This window comes from Anser brachyrhynchus (genome assembly GCF_964034855.1).
Source record: "Anser brachyrhynchus genome assembly, chromosome: 27".
NCBI lineage: Eukaryota > Metazoa > Chordata > Aves > Anseriformes > Anatidae > Anser > Anser brachyrhynchus.
Window position 1 is genome coordinate 4,171,942 of NC_137720.1, and position 15,581 is coordinate 4,187,522.

The 15,581-nt window shown below is 51.5% G+C and overlaps 1 protein-coding gene across 1 annotated transcript in view; it reads left to right on the forward strand.

Moving 5' to 3' along the window:
• The first annotated feature begins 2,729 nt into the window (after positions 1-2,729).
• PKP1 (plakophilin 1) overlaps positions 2,730-15,581 on the forward strand; it is a 44,980-nt gene continuing 32,128 nt past the window's right edge. The window contains exons 1-2 of the mRNA XM_080569001.1: positions 2,730-3,140; positions 9,679-9,779. Coding sequence (XP_080425127.1) covers positions 2,939-3,140; positions 9,679-9,779 — 303 coding nt within the window. The 5' untranslated portion in view covers positions 2,730-2,938. The remainder of the gene's footprint in view (positions 3,141-9,678; positions 9,780-15,581) is intronic.

Genomic DNA, 15,581 nt, shown 5'->3' on the forward strand with positions numbered 1-15,581 from the left:
CGGTGATCTGTAGACACCTTCAGTTCAGGAGTGCCTGACAAGTTTGAACAGAAAACCCTGCACCACTCTGGGAGCAGCATTGGGCCAGCGAGCCCTTTGATTGCAATCAGCGAGTTGGCAGGAATCCCAGGAACTCGCACAAAAATGCTTTGAAGAGGCCAGATGCACAAGGTGTGTCCCTGTGAGCGTGTGGGGTGCGGAGCAGTGATTCACGGCATCGCCATGCGATGCTTGGTGCGCGCACATGCAGCCGCTGGACCGCAGCGAAGGCCCCCGTCTCCCTCCGATCACCAGCTGCCTTTTTTTTTCTTTTCTTTTTGTTAATCTCTTCAGTCTTTCGCCTATCCTGCTCCAGATTTGGCACAGGTTTTGTTTCCCTTTCAGCCTTCCCCTGCTGCTACCCCGGTGCCTGCGAGCTCCAGACAGAAAGGCAGACAGGGAATTTGCTTCAGGCGCTTGCAGATGCAAGCTCTGCTGCACTGGGCTTGCTGGGGATGACACTCACCGTGCCCTGCTAAGTAAGCATCCCCAGCCCGTGATTCAGAGCAGAAGCAGCAGTTTGCATAGAGGTGCAATAAACTCCTTTATTTAAGTACCTTTTGCTCTTTTAGAGATGGGATTGGAGTCAGTTGCAGAAACCTGGGAGATTCCCTCCCTTGGGCTAGACTGTGCAAACTCACCCCGAAGAAACCATTGTTTCTTGAAAGCCTCTGTAAGCTCCCTGTCCCCAGCTCCCCAGCCCAGCTCAGCATTTTGGGCGAGTTATGAAACAGGGCAGATGCTGGAGCACAGCATTTGTATTATCCGCCAGCAAATGACTGGATGTGATAAACACTTGGCTCTCCCGTGCAGGGACAGGGTGAGGGCTGTTCCTTGCCGTGGGGAAAATGACATTACAGGTTTGCAAGAGCTGGGCACTTTGTTGTGCAGAAGCCATCTGACGCTGACAGCCTGTCATTGATTTGCGAAAACATCGTTTGGCATCGATAACAAGCGTTCAGGAGAAACAAGTAGGACACAGGAAAGCAACACCCAGGTATTGCTTCGCTGTTCCCTATCCAGACTGGAAGCGCACAGCCATATCTCCACTCTGAAATGAGCACAGGAGCAGCAGAAAATCCTCCTCCATGTTCCTGCACATTGGCAGTGGTCTTGGGCAGTGCTCACCCAGGCTGGCCTCCCCTGGGCATGGCCTAAATGTCCAAGCTGGTTGGGTGATGGAGCAGAGTGAAGCTGCTGCATCACTTGGGTGAGACGTTGGGAACCTTGGGGAGGGGAAGCCAATGATAATTAGGCTCTAGTTGCTCTAGGTCTGAGTCTCATTAACAGAGTTTGGGTTTCTGCTGCTGGGGTTCACTGGAGAAGCACCCTGGAGCAGCAGCAGGTGTACAAAGCTCATCCTACCTAGGAACATGCCCCGTGCTTTCTGATATTGCTCTTGTTCCCATGAAAACCAAAGTGCGGCATTGCTGTGGCCACCTGCGTGTCCACAAACCACCAGGGAAACACAAAACCTGATGAATGGGAATGAAATAAAGTGTGTTCGGTGTCCTCCTGCTGCTTTCGAGGAGGGACCCAGCGTCTGTGAGCTGCCAGCACCAGGTCTAAGGTCACCTAGACCCCAGGCACTGGTCCCTCAAGGGATGGAGGAACCCCCCCAAGTCCTCTCCACTGTGGAGAGTTTTGGGACTCTGTCCAGCAGTACAGAGGAAGCTGCTTCTCCAGCCGTGTGTCCTTGTCCCATGCCCAGGACCTGGTGGCAAGGGATCCCAGGAAGCCTCTGTCCAGGGCGCCCTCCCCTTGGCTTCCCTGCTGATGGGGTTTGTGTCTCTCCTCCTCTGTCAGCCTCTAGTGGCTCGGCAGGAGCTTTGCCAGCACTTGCTGTGACCTGAAACTGAGCCCCCCAGCACCGAGGAGTCTGGTTCTCTGCAAAGGACTCGCTGCAGCCCAGCTTGGCAGAGAGAAACCTCGCCTTCAGAGTCAAAACCCAGCGTGACTTCTCACTTAGCCAGGTTCTCTTGTAGTCGTCTTGCTAAAAGTCCTCGCTTCTTCCATGCTACCCCAAGCCACTTGCAGAGGTTGCCCCAAAGCTTTGCCTGGTGCCTGTCCTGATTTATACATGGATTTTATACTGCTGCTGCCAAAGGGTCCACGACCCCCATGTTAGGTGCTACACAGGCACCCCTGCAGCCCTGGGCTTAGCAGATTTACAACCTGTGCAGGCAGAGGAAGTTTTTTGCACAGGGAGAGCTGGACTGAGGGAAATGGGAGCATCGCTGTGGGGCCATGGTGGTGGCTGGACCCCTGTGGGACCAGGCACGGCGGGCAGTGTTGTGCCTCTGACCCATGGTGTGTGCAATGCTGCCTCTTGCTATCAGGGCTGTCCCCAGGCTCTTGGCACTGGGACACCATTTCGATCCATCTTAAACCAAGAGAAATAACGCAAAACAAGTTAAGCGGGCTGCACGGGAGCTCCTCCAGCCTATGAGCACCGTTTCCTAGTGAGACGCACAGCCCCATATCCATGGCCCCGTTGCGAGGGGGCGCAGCAGTGTCCGACGCCCACCCACCCCCCCTCCCACCCTTCCCCTCTCCCTGCTGGGACCCCCCCCAGTTTGGGGCAGAGCTGGGACGAGGGCAGCAGAGCCGCGTGCCCTGCAGCGGCGGCGCGGGGGCCGCGAGCGAGCGGCGGCGGCGGGGAGCGCGTGGGTGTGTGCAGGCAGGGCTGTATATCCAGTCTGGCAGAGGGTGTGCCTGCTCACACGGCGGGGAGCCGAGCCGGGAGCAGGAGCCCTGAGACACCCTCGGCTGGGGGACGTATGGCAAGGAGGGGCTCGGGAGATTAACGCCAGAACGAGACGCGTTCGCTGTCGCCTCGTGTCGCGCGCGGTCAGGTGCAGTGCAGCCCCCTCTCCCCCCAGCCCCGCGGTGTGCAGCCATGATTCACTCTCCACTGAAGACTGCGTTGGCATATGAGTGCTTCCAAGACCAGGCCAGCTCCACGCTGGCCCTGCCCTCGGATCACAAGCTGAAAACTAAGGGCACGGGGAAACAGCGGGTCCAAGAGCAAGTGATGATGACGGTGAAGCGGCAGAAGCAGAAGTCGTCGGTGTCGTCGAGCGTGGGACACTCCAACCGAGGTAATGTCCCACCGTGCGGTGGAGAGCAAGGGGTCCCCTTTAGGACCGGTGCAGGTGCTGTGGGGTGCCCCTGCTGTGAGCTTTTGTGGGGTTTTGTTCATGGGGTCAGAGCGGTTTGCATCTCTAACGGGGTGCCTGGGACAGGGGATGCCGGGGTCTCTTGCGTGGGATGGAGGCGTTATGACAGGGCACGGCACTGGTGCAGCCAGTCCATCCCCGGGGCTCTGGGCTGTGTCTGTGCCGTGCTGCTAGCCATTTGCTCCCTGGCCTTGAAGCTGCCTAAAAGCTTTGTGAACCTCTCCTCCGCAAGTGTCCCCTAGGAGGGCTTCTCCTCCAAACTCATCCCCTGCTGCAGGCAGCCAACGCCACCATCATCACGGCTCCACCGCGCCGTGGGGCCGGCAGCTCTGCGGCAGGCAGGGAGCAGGCAGCTCTGCTACGCACAGGGCATGGACCTGAGCTCTGGCAGCTCAGGCTTTGCCTCCAGAGCTCCCAACGTGTCCCCCATTTGAAGGCTGAGCCTCGGGGATGTCCCCGTTTGAGTGGCAGGAAGGGGGTGAGAGGATGAGAAATGTCCCTTCCTTACCGCAGCGGTGCAGCGGGGATGCTTCGCAGCCCCCTCCGTTTTGCAGAGGGGTAGAGCAGGGAGCAGGCATCCGGCTGCTCCACCTCCACGCGGTTTGTGCAAGTCCTCAGCTGAGTCCTGGATCCAGGTTTCCTATAGGAACACCTTCCTCTTTGGCTTGAGGCTCGGCAAATTGTCTTCTTCTCTGTCCTTGCGTCTGGAGGAAGCTGACTTGGAGGGCAACCCAGCTTTCCCCAGACAGGAGCTGCAAAACCAGATGGGCACAGCAACCACAACACAAAACCTCCCGGCTCGGTGGTGCTTTCACCAGCAGCTGCGGTGAGCTCATTGCTCTGGCCAGGCTTAATGGGAAGAGCAAAGCCTCAGGCTCTGGGGGATGGGGGCTGCTGGGGCTGGGACCGAGTCCTTCAGCGTGCCTGGGGAGCGCAGTGTGCATGGAGGTGTTTGCAGGGAAGCCGGGTGAGCTGGGCTGGTCTCTGATGGCTCGTTCGGGGACTACGACTCGGTAGCAGCTTTTCCGAGCTGGATCTGGAGGCAGACTCCAGCACCGGTGGGGTGGCACGGTCCGGACATGTTTGGGGCTGGTTTGCCAAGAGGCGCTGGGAAGGAGTGGAGGTGGCATTCCCGTAGGAGCCCTCCTGGATGCGTGCATCGTAATTGCTGCGATAGAGGGAATAGAGAAGCTTCATGGGAAAGACGTGTGTGCAGTGATCCAAAATCTCTGCTTTCTCTCTCTTTTTTTGCACGTTTGTGGACATGGACTCCTGTGGGTGGGTGGGGGACGGGGAGAGGAGAGCTTTCTTCTGTCACCAAAATGACAGGCGATGGGAGATGCAAATCCCCGCCTCCCTCAGGAGGGTTTATTGCTTACGGTGTTATGGTGCCAGACCCGACCAAACAAAATACAGCCCAGGACGAGATGAGAGGCTCTGGAGGGGAATGGGGCACCACCAGCCTCCCTTTGCAGCAGAGGGTTATTCCAAGGGGAAGCAGGCAGGGGGACGTCTCCCACTGCTGCCCATGGGCAGGAAGGAAGGGAGGCAGAGGGGGATTATTCTGCTTGGAGAGGAGCCCAGGTGAAACCTCTGGGAAAGAAATAAAGAAAAGCAAATTCCCAAGCTGCCCGTCTCTGCTCGACAAGCTCAAGCTAAACCCCTCCTCCAGACACTTTTGGGAATGTCTGGGAATGGGAATTGCGTGGAAATGTGCAGCTCTGGTTTCTGCATCCCAGGGAAGCTGAGTCACATCCAGCTCCCAGCAGCTGCCTCCAAACACGGGGCTGAGGCTGCCCCGTTCCCACCGCGGGGCGGCTGGGCAGCACCGAGGTCCTGGTGCCCCTTTTTGATGGGCACGGGTGGTTTGCCCTGGGAACTGCTCCTTCCATGCACTGCTGGAGGGACTCCCAGAAGGGCAAGGAGTTCCCATTTATTCTCCACCTTTTCTCCTGGGTGGGAGCCTGAGACGGTCAGGCTGAACTTTCAAGGGGCAGCATTGTATCATATTGGTTTTTACTGCTGTTGGTCCAGAGGGCAGCTGAGCAGACCTAGTGAGATGCATGAATGTCTCCTGCAAACAGGCTGAGGGTCTGTTGGGGTGGACATCTGCCACGTGCATCCCGGTATGATTTCTCTGAGATGCTCCTCAAAGGCAGCACAAGCTGGGGAATTTTTAAAGCCCCTTGATAAGTGTTCGAGCGCTGTTCCTTCTGTATCGACCCAGCTCCAGCTGTCAGTCCCTGCACTTTGATACGTGGCTTGAGCAGGAGCTGAAGAGCAGAGCAGGGCTTCCCCCAGCATCCCAAATGCCTTCACCCCTGTACGTAGGATGCGGACATGGGCATGCACCCCACCTGCACGCAGCAGGGATGGGATTGTGAACCATAACTGATGTCTCTTTAGAGGGAGCAGATGTTCCCTCAATGTCCTGCTATTGGCATCTCCCAAAAATCAGTTGGTTAACTGGAGTGCAGCAGATCAAGGCAGTGAGGCCGCTGTCTGAAGACCCTGGTGTCATGCACAAGACATGGAGCGGTGGCAGGAGAAAAGGCCGAGCTGAACCAGTTCCTCCTGGCCATCAGCGCTGATCTCCCAAGTCCTCTGGGTAAAGAAAAGCTTTGCCAGCGCCTCGTCACGGGCTGGCGAGGTGCAGCAGCGAGCAGGGATCTGAGGAAACCCAGACTGAGTGTTGTATCCACCGGTGTCGTGGCTGAGCCACGAGGCAGAGGCTGGCTATGGTTGAGGGAAGTCCCACCAACATCTAATGGGGGAATTACTCCGATGTGCACGGAGGGCATTGCGGACAGTCAATGTTTTGACTTCCGTAACCTTCCCCTAGCAGGAGATGGGTCAGTGAAAGCTCCTCCACAAACCTTTCAAGTTATTGAGTATAGAAAGGGACGTCCATTCCGCTCAAAGGCCAGGAGGCAGAAATGCAGCCTGGTCATCCCTGCACGGCTCTCAGCTGCTGGGATTTCACCAACACTTCTCTCCTAGCAGGCATCCTGCTTTGGGCTTCCCACAGGCCCTCTTCTCTTACTACTTTTTTCCTATGTTTAATCATCCTCATTGTTTTAAGGCTGTGCATGGTTTATTATTTGACTTGTCTAGCCTGCGCTACCGGTGACGGGTTCTTGTCTTGCCTTTCCCTGCCACAGATTAATATTTATTAATATGCCTCCATTGCCACAAAACTCCCTGTTAGCTTTATGTGTCCAGCTGAAGTCTTCTACTGTCATGCTTGAAAAATGGCACTTGTGACATAACTCTTCTAGCCATCAGCCTCCTAGCTTTAAGGGCTGCAGAGTCGCCTTTGAAGAATGTAAATAACTGATTAGGAGGGACATAAAGCTCAGGCATATTGTGTTATATCAGCTCTTACTTTGCTCTGCAATGATTGATAACAGAGGAGGATTGATAACAGTGAGAGGAGGAGGAGGGCAAGGCTGGCATGTAGTGGTGCTCACAGCGATTAAGCAAAAGCTTTTGCAATCCTTATCTGTTGTACTTAGCTTTTACAGTCGTGAGCTTTCCCACCGAAGTTAATGGGATTTATTGACCAAGTTCTGAAGGAAATGCTGTGGGGCAATGGCAATTTGGGGGTGGGAGAGGGGTCCCTGTGACAGCCCAGCCAGAGCCTGAGCGGCCCTCAGGTATTTTCTGCCCACTTGGGAGGCTGTGCTTCAGTGAGCGAGTCTCCTCCATGTTTTTTCTGCTTCTGTCCCACCTGTTATTTACCACTAATGCAGTGGTTTTAATCGACTCTGTGTCTGTGCAAGTGCAAGTGGGTGCTTCAGAGAGCTAAGCAGCAGCTTGGATGCCAACAAATGGGACACAGGCATAGCTAGGAAACAGTGTCAGGAACTTCATCATTGCCCCAGTGAGCAAGTCCACCCCCGCCAAAGTGATTTTTTTATGTTTTGTTTTGTTTTAGTATAGTTTAGTTTAGTTTAATTTATGGAGACAGTCTGTTTTACCCCAGGGTCTCAGACGGACCTGTGGCCATCCTGTATGGTCTTTACCCGTGCGGTGGCTGAACAGCAGAATATCCTCCTCTCCCCTAGGGGTGGTTATACACAGCCAAGCTGCCTCTCAGGATGAGTCAGGCAGAGAACTGTGTAAACTTACAGGACAAAACAAAGCTGATGTTTTCTTCAGCCGCCTCCAACATAAAATCCCCAGGTTCTTCCTGGCCTTCATAGTGAGCTCTCCAAGCAGCAGAGCACGGTGCTGGGGTGGCAGGAGCACCTTCTCCAACCAGCAAGGCAGCTTCAAAATGCCTTGAACGTTTGAGGCTTTCTATAATTATATATTTACAACCTCTTATGTGCAAGTTCTTGGAGGTGAAGGCTACTCTTCAACAACTGAAGAACATAGACCTGCATGAAACTCCTGGTCTCTTGAATTTGTCCACTGAATGGTGACTTTACAATGAAAATTACGTGTGCCTGAACTGGTTTATTTTTGGCATTTCCTTGCTCAACCCCCAAGCCTTTAGTGCTGTGCTTGACAGGAATGGATGCTGAGAAAAAAAGCATGGTCCCGGGGGGACTGGTCAGGTTAACCCATGAGTCACACCCAAAATCACTTTCTTCCATTTAAGGGTGCTGTTGACTCACAAACAGCGTCAGGAAATTCCAGCCTGCAGACACATTCTGTTTGCACAGAACAAGAGAATGATTGTGAGAAGTAATTCCCAGGAAACTGTTATGGGATTGCACTCACCTGGCACAAACTTATCATCTCAAGCCCTGCCTTGCTTCTGCTGAAGCCCAGTAGTAATCTCCTCCTCTGGAGGTACATGGGAAACTACAAGGTAGGTAAGCAGTAGGTGAATTCTGCCCCTGAATTGTACCTCCCTTCTCAGGTCGATGGCTATTTCCTTCACACTTAAACACAAGTCCTGTGAAGCTTAATGTACATGAAGCAATCAGTGCTGGAGAAATATTAATAGGCATCTTGGAACAATGCTCACCGAGTCTATACATTTTATGGAAAACGAGATCCTGTAGTTTTTCTGCACAAGCATATGTTTGTGAACCCTCGCTGCTGTTGCTTATTCTGCATTCAGTGGCGTTCTGCAGATGCTGCCATCCGTGCAGTGCTGCTCCTCTCTTGTTGACAATAGAAAGAAAATCTCATTACTTATACTGCATCTATGGGGACGATCTTCCTGAGAAAATGCAAGAATTTTTAGCCACGTACCAAATCAACATAACAGGTTCAGGATGCCTCGGGCAAGGCAATAAATGAGATATATTCCAAGGATCGGTGGCTGTAGAAGACCTGAGTGGCTTCGGGGCCTTTGTGGTAGAGTTTATCCAGTTTATCTAACAGATGAGTCTTATCAAACCATCAGAGATTAGGATATTTCTGACATTACCCACCAGTTTAGGTGCATAACTTGAGACAGGTAAGTCCTGATTTTGCAGTTTGTTAGACATTCAGAGCTTTCCCTGGAAGTTAATTGGGGTGTAGGGTTTGCACTTCCTCGTAACGGGACCTGGGATGCCACAATTATTGAGCACTTTTGAAAATGAAATTTAAATGACCTTAAACTCTTTTGGACCATCTGAAAGGTGTTAAGGGAATTGCAGCTTGGAAAGAGAATGAGTCGTTCCTTTTTTTTTTTTTTCTCGTAGTGATGAAAGCAGCCCTGAGTTCATAATGATGGAACTTCATATATTTTCAGGAAAACAAAGTATAAACAGAGTGATCTTTCAGAGACTGGTGATGGAAATTAAAGGCAATGCTATTTGTTTTTTTTAGTGCTTGACTATTTTAGATCCTCGGGTGTTAAATAGGTGTGATCGTCATTTACCAAGCCCATTTGTTATTTACAACTTATTGAATTTAGCGAGCCTTGCTCACACTATTTGTGTTGATCCCATTATTAGTCTTCAGACCAGGAAAGCATTTTGTCCCCATCCAGACTGGCAAAAGGGTTGGGGTGGGCTTTATCTTCAGCGAAGAGGCGAATTTTAGTTACCTTCAAGTCAGAGTAAGGGAGGTAAGTTTCAGGTTCAGTGCTTCCAGGATGAGCATCACAAAATATCACCCCATTCCTCACATATAGCAAAGACCCAAGATATCGGCCAAGTCTTTGGCCCAATCTGCTCTTGTCCACTTGTGGATCTTATGGCACTATTTTTATTTTTTTATTATGGGCTTTTGTGCTGAAGACCTTACGGTGTTGCTCGCAGTCTGAGGGTTGGAGTTTCTAGGGGCTCTTCTGAATAAACAGCTTCTTTGAGTTGCCTGCAATGGCAAGAGCGTGACTTGCTGACTTTCTTTCCTACATCCCTGTTAAGTTTTCTAACTCTGTTATTCTTTGCTGACAATTTGAAAGGATGCAAACTCACTGGAAAAAGAAGAAAAAAAAAAAAGAGTGCTATGCTTTAAAGGTGCACCCACTGGGACCACTTTCTCCTACTGACGGTGCTTTTTTCATTTACAGGTTCCATGTACGACTGTTTAGCTGATGGTTATGGCTATGGGACATCCCGAGGCAGCTATTACGCCAAAACCCAAACAGGAAACAGCAACTGGGGGTATCCGGTAAGCTACTCTTTTATCTGGGAACTGTGGCATGCTCTTGAGGTAACCTGCACGGAAAGCAGCCTCTAGCAGGAGAAGTCAGGTGGCAAGGTCACAGCACTTTGGAAATTTGCCGGAGAGAGATTGTGCGTGGCTATTTTAGCAAGTAGCTCCATGCAGTGGGTGAGGATCAGTAGATCGAATCAAGGGGCAACAAGGACCTTATGTCGATGTTGTATGTGGCTGGCGATTTTACTGTGAACAAGATTTAATTTGGTCTCATGGATTAGTATCCCAACAACACAAAATGTCTGTTGCTGTCTGAAGGCCATAGCTTCAGATTGTCCCACCTCAGTTAAAGCTTGGAGCACATCCATTGCTCACTTCAAACAATTGCCATTTTTATTTCCATGCACCAAACATTATGTGAACAAAATCAAAGCAGTTGGTTGGGGATCATCAGGGAATTTGCATCATTTGCTGTTCTCACCTAAAAGCTACTTCAGTCTCTTTTTAGATACTCTCTGAACTTAGAAAAGAGGTGCTTCACTTCTCCCATTCTGTTTTCCACTGAAAATATTATATTACAGATTGCCAGAAAAAGCACTTGTAAGATTGTACTTGTCTTTGTGCAATCTGAGTGAACACATCCCGCAGAACGACCTGGGTGACAGACTCCTGGTGCACTGGGAAGCACTCCAAACCACCCCAAAGTCTACCAGGACTGCGTGTGCTTGTGTTCCCCCTCCACCTAGGATTCTGTTCTTCCACCTGTATTCTGTTCTTCCTTGGTTTTCATCAGCTATAAAGTAAAAAGCGCAATTCACAGATCTGGGATTTGAATACAGGAAAAAGAAAGGGCTCCTTTCAACAGCTGCGGGACTGTAAAGCAGCTCCCTGTCAACCTTCAAAGGTTTGAACCAGGAAAGGTGCTTATGTTGGCTTCAAGCACAGAGACAGAAGAGTGAAGCTTTTCCTGTTAGCTGCCAGATCCTCTGCCTGTTCACAGCATCTGCATTCCTCAGCTTCAGAAAGATTCGTCTGTCGTCTCGTTTAATGGCCATGGTGTAGCATGCTTTCCTCAAGGCAGCGATAAAGTCTCTTGCTAGGTTTGATGCTTGCTGCATGTTCAGTAGGTGGGCTGGGAGCAAGGGCATGTCTTTGAATTTTTTATTTACACTGTCTGTCAACTCAATGTCAACTGTCTGTCTGCTTCAAAGTCTTTTGCTGAGCTGTTTAAATGCCAGACAGTGATATTTCTGCCTGGTGTAAGGCCAAACGAGTGGCAGTAATGGGTCAGAGCGGGGGGTCCACCTAGCTGAGCATCCTGTTTCCATCATGAAGGTGGGGATGGACCCCTGCAGAAGGGTCTAAGCAGGGCAAGCAGGCAGTGGTGCTTCCCAAAGCGTTTTCTTGGCCCCCAGCATTTTGCAGCTGAGGGGCATCCTGAGCCAGAGGTGGAACCCCTGAGCTTCATGGTTGTGCTGATTTGTTTCCATGATTTATTGTTGTTTGTCTGTTGTGGCTCCGGAAAGAAGCATGTTGTGCTTTGTCTAAGCAAAACTGTTCTGTTCCAGCCATGTGGTGGTTTCTGGCTGGTCTTTTGTTAAGGAGAGAGGAACGAAGCCGTGGCTCCGCAGTTGCCCCTCCAGCTCATGCTACAGCGCTGGCAGCACGGCACTGCGGTCAGTGCTGCTGGTGTCAGTGCTATTGTTTAATTTTGTTAATTCCTGGTCTCCTTCCCGATCATTAGAGCAGCAGGACAAATGCAAGCCAGTTAGAAATGCCAACTGGCTGCTGGGGATTTCAGTCCAGCACTGATGTTGCTGTGTTGGCTTGCGTGAGGATTATGAAGGTCTAATAGATGCCTCTGTTAGACACCACAGAGGACACTGCACGGAGCAGTTCAGTCACTTCTGGTTCGCCGCGGACTTGTACGGCTCATGGCTTTCCTCTGAAGGGCTCTCCTGCATTTATGGTCGGGGAAGGTCTTTCTCCAAGCCTAATTGTCTTACCAGCCTTGCATTCTGGAAATTTTTGGTAAAGGTCTTCAGGACCTGGGCTACTTTAGAAAATGGGACTGGGATTCATGAAGGATTCACAGTGAAATGAGTCTTACAAAACTTCATCTATCTGAAAATCAGCCATTTTGTCCTAACAAGTTGTCTAGACTCCTCCCATAGCCAACAAAGAGAGAGGTACGAGGAGGTGATTCATCTCCTCTATCGGGAGATCTGTCAGGTCAGGATGAATCAGCCCCTCTGGATGCCGAGCTCCTGCCACCGGCAGCTGGGTCGGAGCAGCCCCCTGCCAGGCAGACGGCTGCACTCAGGGGCGATGAGTCCCAAGTGCCATTGGCACGCTGGAACTTATAACCTCAAGCCTAAATCTGCCTAACAAGCCTAACAGACATCAGGCTCCCCAGCCGCACCGAGGAACCTCCTCCATTTTGTTTCTTCCAGAAGTGTGTTGAGGGTTTACACACATCCAATATGAGCCTCCAGCTTGGGTTAACTTTATTTGAACTTACTTGAAATCCATCCAGGTTCTAGGCATTCTGAAAATATTTCCTTTCTGTAATTCCCGGGTTGTAAGACAGGGAAAAGAAGATAAAGCAAATCTATTTTTGAAGTAAAGATTGCTGGACTTCTCTCCTGGTGCTGTGAATGTTTCTGTGAAGTCCCAAAGGCCTTTGAGATGCACAGGTAAATTCAGACATTTCAGGGCAATGACCCGGTAGAGGGCCAGGAAAGTTGCTTGCTCTTAATGCTTCTGAAATTTAAAGAATGTCATAGGCAATCCATGTCCATGTCACTGCTTCACAGCACCTGCAGCTCAAACTGCCTTTATCAGTGGCTGTAAATGACATAGCAAGGAGGTATGTCATCTACCCTGTCCCACCCGCAGCTCTTAAAAATTATTATTCCTGACTTACTGCTTTTGTCTGGTTTTGTATCTTATTGGAAATCTCAAGGTTTTGCTTCTGAGTTTTCTTCCCAACCTTATGAGATACTGGTGTTCAAATATTAGAGCAAAAGAAATTATACAAAGGGCTTCCTAAAATTGCTGTTGTCAGCTCTCTCTGGATCGGTCAACAGTTCTGGGTAAAACCTTTGACTTACCCATTATTAAAGATTATTTTCTGATTATTCCCACTGCGGCGTGCCTCGTTCATAGCATCGCTGTAAGTAGCTTTGTAATGAGTAATTACTAGCGGTGTAGGTAACAGAGAAGTCAGTGGGACTGCTCCAGAGAGATGCACTCCTCCCTGCCCCTGGGGGCAGCACAGCAGGACCCCAGCCCGTAGCTGCACTGTTCCCTTGTCTGACGTGCAGCCTGCAGGGCTGAAGTCCCCGGTCCCATCCGCACAGAGACCGCGGTGGGATGCAGCAAATGGTGGGATGCAAACCCCTCTGCCTTAGGCCACCGGTCACGGTTAGTTTGAGCCAGGTGCTGTTGAGCTCGGAAGACCTGCAGGGACGTTTGTCACCGTGCTGACGATGCAAGTCGTGCATGGCCAGCAGCTCCCAAAGCCATGGGAGCACAGAAGCTCTGCCCGAGGACAGGTCCCTCTGAAGGTGCAGAGGTGGCCCCAATTTGTACGGACAGGCCCGGGGGTGCTTTGAGTGGGCTCAGCTGGGCGCCCGCAGCAGCACAGTCATGGCAGGAGAGGTCTCAGCACAGGCTGACACCCCCATGGCACCCAGAAATGGGATCTGTTCAGCACCGGGCTTGAAGCCACTGCCACAGTCTGGTGTGCTGCCCACCCCACCTGCAGACAGCTTTGGAGATGGTACCCAGAGCCTAAGGAAGGCAAGGCTAAGGAAAGGCAGTAAGAGGAGCCAGGATCACACCATCAGCAGAGGAGACCCTGAGGGGCTTCGTTCCCATCTGCTTTGTGCCTGGGTCAGCTGTTGGCAGACAGTCGGGGGGTCCAGATGCTGGACAAGATGCAGAAGCACACCAGGACACTGTGCCACTGCCTCCACGGGGAGGAAATCCGCCGGCAGGATCCGGCCAGGCCGGGGGTGCCCCTCGGGTGGGTGGGTGCAGGACGAGCAGCTCCTCATCCTCACTGTGCGCTGGGGCTTGTGAGCTACATCTCTGGGAGCAGCTCAGCTCCCAGCCCGAGGAATATTTGGCATCTCTGCTGCTGTTGAAGCAGTTAACAGCGGTTCCTGATGCGGAACAGCTGGGGACCAGTGGCTACTGGGCCACCAGGGCTCTGCTGCCCTCAGCCACCACCAGGCTCAGCACTGCACTGGTGCACCCAGCTTGGTTTCTGCAGCAATCGCGTCTGTTGTGATACCAATGCCAGGCACGCATTTTGGTGATCCCATGGCACAAGAGACGGTATGCAGATTCCTAAGCAAATTTCTCTGGGAGAAAGTTGTAGAGGTTTCTCTCCCAAATGTGTTGTCTGCATGAGCGGTGTTGGCCACGAGATGTGCCCTCCCGCAGCCCAGTGCCCTTCTAACAGGCAGGGGCGCTGCCTGCTGCCGCCGGACAAAAATCCCCCAGCTGTAGCGGGAGCTTTGTCCCATAAGAATGTCAGGATAAAATTTGTCATTTGCTACGATGACACATTCAAGGTGTGTTTTCTTTTTTTTAAAGAAAAAAAAAAAAGGAGGGGGTAGAGTTAGGCAAGCTTATCAAAGGATTTATCAAGGATTTATAGTTGCTGCACATCACTGCTTGGTCAGATCCCGGTCTCCCTGTGAGGTTTCCCAAGAAGCTTTATGCTTTGGAATAGCTGGATTGTTACCTTCCCTGGCCAGAACAAACTGAACCATCTTCTGCATAAAGAAGCAGATGAGAAGGCAGATGGAACTGCAGCATCCAGGAGAGGTGGGGAAAAATGTTTCAAAAATGGAATAACAATGTATTTGCTGGTTTTGCAATTTTTCTCCCTGCACTGGAGTGTGTAGCAGGCAGCAGTGAAAGCATTTCGCAAGTAGCATCAAGAGTTTTCCCCACCCATCATTCAGGGTGGGACGCTGTCATGCTGCATTGCCTGTGCTTTGCCCTGCAGCCTGGGAGAAACCTGCTCTTGACGTGTTTATTCGGAGTCCTTTACTTCTCTCTGTCTGCTACTCTAGAAACAAACAAATTGCAAGGGAAAAAATTAGAGCTAGGTAATGAACTGATCGCGTCCTTAGATGCAGAAGTCAGAAACACCCAGTTATCTGGGAGGGCCACCGACCGGGACGCGCAGCTGGGATCTGAGCACGATTCTGCACCGGGCAAGTCAGAGACTTCCTCTGTGCTCCAGAGGAGAAGGCCTTTGCCTCTTAAACAGAGGATTTTCTGGAAGGAAAGGCAGAAAAGGACCCATAGTGAATGACTGAAATAAAGCCATTTTGACTTTCTCTCCAGCACCATTCTTTTTCCTGGTTGGAACAAGAGGCTAGAGACATTTATTCACCTGTCTGGTGTGAGCGCTGGGTGTCACAGTTAATGCTCCTTAAGTGGGCATTCGTCTCAGACTGAGAGCTGGTGCTCCAAAGCACTTATTAATTTAAAGGCACGTCTTTGCTGCTGCCGGTTGAGGGAAGCATTTAGGCTTTGGGCCTGATAAGGGCACCTGCGTGCTATCAGCGCTCATCTTCACTTCCTTTCCTCCCCGTGCCTCCCCTCCTTTTTTTAATATGAATGAACGGCTCCCAAGGCTTGGCCTCAAATGTACAGGCTCGTTTCAGAGTAGGGAGGAAAAGTTCAGGCTAACATTTGGGATGCTGCACGTGAGCAGCATCCTGCATCCCAGGAGAGACCTGGAGAGCTGCCCTGACCTCTCAAGTCCCTTGGGAGAAGGCTCGGTGACAG